General features: G+C 33.6%; 1 protein-coding gene across 7 annotated transcripts in view; it reads right to left on the reverse strand.

The window, feature by feature from the left end:
• Positions 1 to 10013, reverse strand: part of COBLL1 (cordon-bleu WH2 repeat protein like 1) — a 169806-nt gene that overhangs the window by 41981 nt on the left and 117812 nt on the right. For 6 of the 7 annotated variants that reach the window (XM_059394086.1, XM_059394085.1, XM_059394089.1 and 3 more), the window contains 3 exons: positions 5520 to 5721; positions 3410 to 3638; positions 2536 to 2574 (listed from right to left, as the gene is read on the reverse strand). In XM_059394086.1, the coding sequence (XP_059250069.1) occupies positions 2536 to 2574; positions 3410 to 3638; positions 5520 to 5721 (470 nt within the window). The remainder of the gene's footprint in view (positions 1 to 2535; positions 2575 to 3409; positions 3639 to 5519; positions 5722 to 10013) is intronic. The other variant, XM_059394087.1, reaches the window with a different exon arrangement.

A 10013-nucleotide genomic window follows, 5' to 3' on the forward strand; every position in this document is an offset into this window, starting at 1 on the left:
TTCTTAGGACTACATGTACAGTCTTTTTGTTTAAAAAGTTTAAAAAATAAATTATGACAAAATAGGCACTACTCCAGGAAAGCAAAGATAGTCAATGCCAATAAATATATTAATGCAATATGCCTAATAACAAGTTAAAGGAGAATTATATTGCACAAATTAAAACTTCATAAATCTGATGCTTTAAATATTTAAATTATTATTATTAAGTTTAAATATTTGAATAAACAGTACTCATTCTGTGCAATGAGTTTACCGAAAATACTAACTAATGAACATGTGGATAGCACTTTATGGTTACAGAATTTTTTCTCATGCCTAATTTCTTTCCTGGAACAGTCCAAAGAGGATTATCAGAAATTATCACAAGTTATCATTCTGTGTCCTTTTTCGAAGTTAGGGAGTGTAAAGAAATGTTAGCAGATAGTATTGTCTCATTACACATCTGAAGCTCTGGTGACCACAGAGTTTAAATAACTTGCACCAAGACACACAGGCATTAAATGGTAGAATTCAATATAATACCTACTCATTGAGAATGTGTAATACCCTTGACTTTTTTTTCTTTTTCTAGAAGTGTTATTTCCTTTTAAGATAGACTCCTCCACTAACTGAATGCAGATATTTCATATGGTGGTAGGGGGCAATAAATATAACCAAAGTGTTTCATATAGCTAATTTTGGTAAAGCAATTTCCAGGTACTCTGTCATCCTCCACACTAGTTAGTTAACCTAAGTCTTCACTTAAAGATCTATGGCAGAGATCCCCACAAGTCAGAGCTTAAAACTAAGAAACACCAGGGCTTGAGCTTACTTAGAAAAACAACTCAAATTTATAGTTTCCTGTTTCCAGAAGAGAGGCTATAAGTAGCTACATACAAAAGCTCCAAGACTTCTGATAATATTAGACAAAATAAGGAGGCAGAGGCTTTTATAGCATTTGGATTGATCTTGTAGACTCTGACACTGGAAAAGGAGCTTGCTTAATTTTCTTAATCCAATCTCTTGAGGGTCTAGTCACAACAATTAGTACTCTGAATAAAGACCTACTTTCTAAGCTGGAAGGATTATTACAAACCAACACATTCAACACCTTCAAAATGAGCCCGATAAGATTAGGGAATTTGCTTTGGGTTATGAATGGCAAAGGTAGGAACAAAAGCCAAGTACAAGTACCCGGATGTTACTACTAGAAAAAAAGCACAGAGACCACTTTTCACAATCTATTATTATAGAAGTGGAAAGTGAGATCCAGACTGATAAAAAGCTATTTGCCCTATCAGCTTGTTAAATGATTTTGACAGCTAATGCAGTTTCAGAATTAAAACGTCTTCTTCGGATTATTAGCCAGTATACACTTTACAAACATAACAATTTTCAGCTCCTTTGATTAATCTAGTCGTCATGAATCAAGACACTAATAATAATCACACTATTACTTATGTTGTCTTAATCCTTGGAATTGAGAGGTTTACTGTGCCTCAGAAAACTGGAAGTGGTAAAGAAAGATTCTAGTAACACATAATGCGTATAGTTTCTTGTTTCTTTCTTTCTTTTTTTTTTTTGTAGAGCGGCATTTATTATAGTATTATTTAGTATTATCTAAGCCTATTATGGCATTTAGTATTATATAAGCCTATCCTTTTTTAATGGAGAAAAAAGGCTTCCAGACTTTATTATTATCGGCTAATTTTTAATAAAGTTTTCTTCTATGAAAGTAATGCATTCTTATTATAAAGTTCTGTGATGTAAAGAAAAACAGGATGAAAAAAATCATCCATAGCCCTCCCACCCAAAGGTCACCAGTATTAAAATTTTTTATGTACTTCCTTTCAGAAATTTTACATAAAAATTTTTTTACATACTATATTAAGCACACTTAAGTGGTTTAAAAGCTAATTTTAGTCTAAGCATTTTCCATGTTATTATAAAATATTCACAATTTAATGCTGTAAAAAATTCCTTGATGAATATACCCTGATTACTCTGAATAACTGTTCATAGTACATAACCTGAGATCTTTCTATGGTACCACCAGACTATCAGCAACTATACTTAAAGAACCCAGAAAAATAATTTTCTCTTGTCTGCATCAAAAATATGTTTCTTGGATGCCTGAGTGGCTCAGTTGGTTAAGCATCTACCTTGGTTCAAGTCATGATCCCAGGGTCTGGGATCAAGCCCCACACCAGGGTCCCTGTTCTGCAGGGAGCCTGCTTCTCCCTCTCCCTGTGCTCTTCCTTTGCTCTTGCTCTCTCTTCCACAAATAAATAAATCCTTAAAAAAATGTTCTTCACATTCTTAGGATGATATTAATTTTTAAACAATTATTGAAATATTATTATTGTATTAATTTCAGAAATCAAGGGGGAGGGCTTATAAATTATTTTTCAGGAAATAAAAGCCAATGGTTTTCTTACAGAATGTACACATTAGTAATATTAAGAAAACAGGTAAAGTTAGAAGTTTATTTTCAATGTATCCAATAAAGTAGAGATTTCATGTTATAATTTTTTCTACTGATTCATGTCTTACCTTGTAAAGATGATTTATTGAAGGCAGTAACAGAAGTGGCTACAGAAGGAGGGGGTAAAAGAGGTAAATTGACTGTAAAGATGATGTTTGTTCAAGTATAAAACATCACTGAGTTGAAATAGCAGTCTATGGATTATATAAATCCACAATTTCAGGATAAAGTTTGAAGTGCTCAGTGCACAGAGGATATAGGGAGAATTAATCCTTCACTAAACTTTTATTTCTAATAAAACAAACAAACCAAAAAACCCATCACTTTAGCAAGTACAGAGAAGCCGAGCTGAACAAACAAGCTTGCAGTTGTCTACTAGCATAGAAACAAACACTATCTAAGATCTCCAAATTCAAATACATTCTATTCGTTCTATAGATTAATACCGCAAGCTGTTTTTTCTTTTTTAAATTTTGGAATCAGATTTATTTTACAAGCTAGTTGATTTTGGGTGAACCTAGACAAATATGTGTCAAGAAACTTATAACTCTGAATGATAATTAAGACTCAGACAAAACCATGGTCAGTCTACAGTAATTCAACAACAATGAATTTAAATGGAAGTCTTTATTTTCTGTTTAAATCTTACAGCCACAAAGAGTTAAGTTAAATCCTACCCCAAAAAATATTCGTAGATTGATGGAAAAGTATAAAATGTGAATGACAACTAAGAAAGACAAGTTTTTATTCTAATTTCAAAAACTGAAATCAAGTTGAATTTTATTAATTTCATTTTCTCTTATTCTCAATGATACATATTGACTTCTATTGATAGGATCCATTCACTCGCCATTATGAACTTCAGAAACCCTATACATAAACACGATACATGCACTTATTTGCACATCCTGTGAAATGAATAAAACAAAAAGTCTTACTTACCTCTGCTGACATCCATGGCATATAATTCCCTTAGTCCCAGGTCATTAAGAGATTGTGTCAAATCAAGGGGCTCCTGAGATTGATAATCTTTCAACAATAGCGTATGCAGTGGATCAAACTCACATTTGCTGCATATAATGGGGACAAGTTCTTGCAGTGGTGCATGAGGGCTAACTCTCACTATTGTCTTCTGTGTTTTCTTAAAATTGATCACTACTCTCACAGTTTTCTGAAACACAGATTAAAGCCATAGTTATTACCATAATTTATTTACCAAAACTTTCTACAATGACATTTACAATAAGAGATGATCTACAAAATACTGTCATACAATAAACAGTATTTTTCTATTTTGGTAGAAAATTATTATTTTTCTTTCCTAAAGCATATTCTTAGAAATAATTTAAGTAATCTAGATTAAATCCATAATCCCTGTAAAGCATTAGATCTGAAATCTAAAAGGAAACAAAAAAGCCTCATATCTGATACTATGAATATTTTTATTTGTTCCTTAAAATATTTATTACAAAAGATTATTATAAAATGAGCAGTGTCCATAATAATACAGAGATATACATGTTCTATTTTATATTTTAGTTGAGGAATATTTATCTAATGGTTTGTCTGTTGTCTCAATGAAAAAAGGAGTATTTTGGTTAAAATATAAAATTTTTGTGCTTCTCTCTATTAAATGGAAGATAAATGATATATCCCACATAAAAAACTTAGCATAGTATCTGGCACATAGTAAACTATTAACAAATAAACATTAGCTATTGTGATTACCTATTGTCTCTATTATTTGACAATAGAGACATATATTTGACAATAGAGAATTCTTTGGCTCATTTTAATATATTAGTAAAGACTATTAAGATATTCCTGATTCAGATACCTAGTACTAATTAGAATTATTAAGAAAATTTTAAACATATCATTTAATGTAATTAAATTAACTCATATACAAAGTGGAACTTAGAAACATGTTACCAAGCTACGTGAAAACTACAGTTTGCAGATCTTTAAAGTTTCACATGTATTAAATTAAAACACCAAGTATAATTCCATGCTGTAAAATAAATACTATTTCCACCTAGATACATAACATATGTATCTAGATTGGTAACAGCTCAATATCCTAATTAATTCTTAATATCAGTATTTTATAGAACATAAATTAAAAATTCTTAACTTTTTTATAAAAAGTTGCATAACAATATGAAGAAAATATGAGAATATATATATTCTCAAGTCATATGTAAATAAATTATTAATTTAATTTATTGGCCTTCCTATATTTCCTGAGTTAAAAAAGTTGACATTCCTAATGAAAAAATATTTCTTGAAACCCACAAAATTCTACCTCTATAGCTTATAGAAACAGAACCATTTTATAAAAAAAAATTGCTATTAGAACAACGATGGTTAAAAATTTTTGAGAAAAAAAATTTTTGCTTAAAATTCATATATTTACAGAAAACTGAGTCATTATATAGCTTGAATTAACAACTTGGAATAAAACCACCACTTTACTGAGTACAGAGAAGCCAAAAAATATTTTAATAAATTCTTAAATAAATTTTCATTGAAAGATTATAAAACTTTCCTGTAAATATAAAATACTTTTTGAAGTGCCTAAGTGGCTCAGTCGGTTAAGTGTATGATTCTTGATTCTGGCTAGGTCATAACTCAGGATCGTAAGATCGAGCGAGCCCCACACAGGGCTCTGTGTTAGTGGAAGGTCTGCTTCTTTCCCTCTACCTCTTCCCCTGTCCCAACTTGTGCACTCATGCTCTCTCTCTCCCTAATAAATAAATAAATCTTGGTTAAAAAAAAAATTATAATTGTCAGATTCTGATATGGTCCTATAGATCACTTTAGAGTGTCTAAAACCAAAAGTATTCCCAAAATTCTAGTTAACCCAAAAATTAATAACTAAATGAATTCTAAACAATGTGACCAAGGCAAACAAGACAGCCATGTTCACAACAAATTTAACCAGGAAAGTCCATTTTTATTTCATTTGAAATAAATATGAGCTGCAGGTTATAACTGAAAAATCAATTCAGTATTTTTGCCAGAAGAATCAAAATGCTAGTGACATTCATACCTCTGGTATTATAGGCGTAGGTTTTTTCTTATCCAAAATTTTTGGCTTTAAAATGACTTTCTCCACCTCCAACATTCCTATTGGTGTGTTTGGCTTAAATTTAATGGGGTGATTTTCAGCTGACTGCAGATCAATTGTGTAACTGGATGGATTTAAGTGATACTGTGCACAGAGGAATATCAACAAGTCCATCATAGGTTTGCTGTAAAACAAAAGTAATATAAAGTCCATAAAACAATTTCATTAAGAGTTAAAGTTACTGTTTCTAGCATTTTTCTTAAGGCCTTTTTGTTTTCAGCAGATAAAACAAGACTATAAAATAGTATGTGTGAAAGCAACTTAAAAATCTAGCTACAAGATCATTTTTTTTTCCCCCACTGCAAAAGGAGATATATATGGTAGCCTGGGCCCTGGACTACAAGTGTCTCCCTAACTACAAGATTTTTAAGTGGACAAATTGTAATACATAAAAAGTCCTGATTGGTACTCAAGACAACTTGGATCTTAATGTTAGTTTAATAATTATATTTTTTATCTGCCAAGTTGTCATCTTATTATTATAAATTTTAAGAGAAGTCCTTCCCTTACCCAAGAGCAATTAGTTCAGCAAATGCTCTCCTTTATAATATTTTGAATACCAGCAGTCTTTGGCTTATAAACTGGTTATATTTCAAAGATCGCATAAAAATGAAGCATTAACAACCGGCACCCCCTTGGGGCACCTGGCTGCCTCAGTTGGTAGACCATGTGACTCGATCTGTGTCATGAGATCAAGCACTGCTTTGGGTCGGGGGGAGGGGGAACGAATGACTGAACAAACTACCACCATTCTTTGAGCTTTAGAAAGTACAGTGAAGATCTATAGGAGGAAGCCCACAAAAGTATAGTATAGATTTCTTAATTCATTCGAATGACATTTAATATTTTCTACAGCCCAGGAGACACAATATAAGTGATATGCCCTCATAGATCTACACAAGTAGATGGACTAGGCCAAGTGCCATCAAACTACAATTTGCAGGTCAAAGTGGGCCCATGGCCTATTTTTTATAAATAAAGTTTTATTGGAATACAACCATGCTCATTTGTTTCCATAATATCTAGGGCTGCTTCTGTGTTAAAATGGCAGATTTGAGTAGATGTGATGGAAACTGAATGGTCCACAAAGCCTAACTTATTTACTGTCTGGTTCTTGACAGTAAAACATTATGGGCGCTTGTGCTGTAACAACTAAAAAGTAACCAAGTAAATGTATAATCTCAGCTCATGATTAAGTGTTAAATTTCATTCACATCCACAAAAGAACAATATGGTCTCCGAGTCCTTCTTAATTGTCAGCCCTTAAGTAAAGAACAATAAAAAATCTTTTGTAGTCTGTGCTTTCCTCAAATGTCTAGTGATCTTAAGCTGTTAGTTCATATTTAAGAGTGAGGCACTAAAACACTCTGTAAAAGTCCTATTTTCATGAATGAAGGTATAAGCTGATGGGCTTCATTTGATGGCAATCAAGTATTTTTCCATGGGGAAATATAAATGTTGGTAAAAAAATTCTCCAGTTTCTTGACTACATAATATGAACCTAGCTCCTGGCTTTCAGGAACTTGACAGGGAAATGAGGCTAGGAATCATCACTGAATCTGACATTTTTAATTTAGTCCATTTGTTTTCATATGCACCTCATCCTGGCTCTCTTAAGGGGAGTTCCCTCATCTGTAGCCTGTTTGGTTCAGCTTTTCTAAAGAAGCAGTCTCCTCCTGGAAGAGGGTTAGCTGTCTGACATTGTATGGTCTTGGGATTAAACAACACCTTATATGGATTCTCACACCATGCCCTGTGTTCACCCACCTACCTCACCCTCACCTTCTGTGACTATTGCCCATCCCTTCACATCTCTTCTCCTCTCCCACCTACAAGTAGCACCCCATTATACATATATCAAGAAAAATAATAAAAACCTAAGCCTCTCAGTAAAATATATATATATATATATATATATATATATATATATATGTATGTTTCAGTCCTCAAAATAAGTTTCCTATGCCTTTATTAGATGTTCCCAAAATAATAACTTAGGAGTTTTATATCTTCTGGAGCCACTTGGTACGCTTATACATAAATTTGTTTATGATCACCCAAATGTTGACACTGAGTAGTAGATATTAAATTTCATCCACAGGAAGATTAGCATAACGGTCTTATTCAAGTTAGTTTTTTGGTAACGTAATACTCTATGAGAGCAATTTGATGCTACATAAAAATTCTTGACTTGAACATGGTACCTCCTTTCTCTGATAGTAAATAAAGTGTAAAGGGATTAGGTAATGTCTAGGTAAATACAATGTAATTATAAATACACTAAAGCTGGAAGAGGAGAGAACTTTCACTGACAACCAAAATGGAGAGTTGTCTACTACTGCCTATGAATAAACGGTGTTATGTTCAGATTGGATTTCTCTCTCCACATATAAATGTGCCAAGTAATAAATGTAAAAACACTAAAGCTTATGCTTTAAACATTTTACCTCTTAAATGTGCATTCTGTAGAATCTCTGTCAGAAATACACAAAAGTTAACAAAATAGAAAGTTACTAATGCTACCATTTTTATCCCCCTATGTATAAAAATATAAACATTTAAGGAAAAAGATATTTTCCATTTTTAAAAGGTAAGCATTTAACACTCTATACACACTTATTTAGCCTTTTTGATATGCCTTAATGAGTATTGTTTTTTATCTGTGACATTAGTTTTCTAATTTTTTTAAAAAATATTTTATTTATTTATTAGACAGAGATCACAAGTAGGCAGAGAAGCAGGCAGAGAGAGAAGAAGAAGCAGGCTCCCTACTGAGCAGAGAGCCCGATGCAGGGCTTGATCCCAGGACCCTGAGATCATGACCTGAGCCAAAGGCAGAGGCTTTAACACAATGAGCTACCCAGGCACCCCTTGTTTTCTAATTTAATAAAAGAAGTGCATAATGGGCCAAAAATATTACAATAATGGCCTATTCCCTCAGTCAATTTGGTCATCTATAATCTTTGCACAAGGAATCAGACTTCATGGCAAAAAGGTTGCAGGCTGACTGGACCTATATCATGCCTTTTGAATTCAACACTGCCTAAATATTTTCTTATAAAAACATCTCTTTAAAAGGCAACTAAAGGGGCACCTGGGTGGCTCAGTCAGTTAAGTGTCTGCTTAAGGCTCAGGTCATGATCCTGGGGTCCTGGCACCGAGCCCCACATGGCACTCCCTGCTCAGCATAAAGTCTGCTTCTCCTTCTCCCCCTGTCTCTCCTCCTGCTCATGTGTGCTCTTTCTCTCTCTCAAAACAAATAAATATCTTTAAAAAATAAAAAATAAAAATCATAGAACTTCCTTATGACTTTATTCTTTCATTCTATAATTCTGCTTAATTCTTTGTTCAATAATTCCAGAAGCCAATTTTGTCTTGAAAATATTCCTATTGGGGCGCCTGGGTGGCTCAGTGGGTTAAGCCGCTGCCTTCGGCTCAGGTCATGATCTCAGGGTCCTGGCATCGAGTCCCGCATGGGGCTCTCTGCTTGGCAGGGAGCCTGCTTCCTCCTCTCTCTCTCTGCCTGCCTCTCCAACTACTTGTGGTTTCTCTCTGTCAAATAAATAAATAAAATCTTTAAAAAAAAAAAAAAAAGAAAAGAAAATATTCCTATTGGGGCGCCTGGGTGGCTCAGTGGGTTAAGGCCTCTGCCTTTGGCTCAGGTCATGATCCCAGGGTCTTGGGATCGGCCCCCGCATCGGGCTCTCTGCTCGGCAGGGAGCCTGCTTCCTCCTCTCTCTCTGCCTGCCTCTCTGCCTATTTGTGATTTCTGTCAAATGAATAAAATAAAAAAATCTTAAAAAAAAAAAAAGAAAATATTCCTATTTCCAGACAGACAAATGCAACAGACCAGAAAGTTCTATAACAGACACAAATGCAGATGAGAATTTAATACTGCATATGATAATGGTATTCCAAATTTCTGGGGAAAGATCTGAGTCTTCAGCAAATGGTATGGAAGACTGACTCGGCATCTGACAAATAAAACTTATATCTTCATCTTAAGCCTTACACTAAAGTAAATGCCAAGTAGACCACATATATAAATATGGGGATATGACTCGGGGTGGGGGGAGCAGAATAGAAATCCATCTCTATGTAGTTTATTATGTTCTAGAGCAGTGCTGTCCAACTGGAAATTTTCCATATTTGATACAGTGGCCACTTACCACATGTGGCTATTAGGCACTTGAAAAATACTAACATAGTGGACTAACAAACTAAACATTTCATGTAAACTCAATTTAAATAACCAGAGGTAGTGAGTATTGGACACTGTATTGGCCAGAGGAATTCTGGTACATTGGTTCTTTTTTTTTTTTTTTAAAGATTTTATTTATTTATTTGACAGAGAGAAATCACAAGTAGATGGAGAGGCAGGCAGAGAGAGAGAGGGAAGCAGGCTCTCTGCTCAGC

This window comes from Mustela nigripes, chromosome 3, assembly GCF_022355385.1.
Source record: "Mustela nigripes isolate SB6536 chromosome 3, MUSNIG.SB6536, whole genome shotgun sequence".
Lineage (NCBI taxonomy): Eukaryota > Metazoa > Chordata > Mammalia > Carnivora > Mustelidae > Mustela > Mustela nigripes.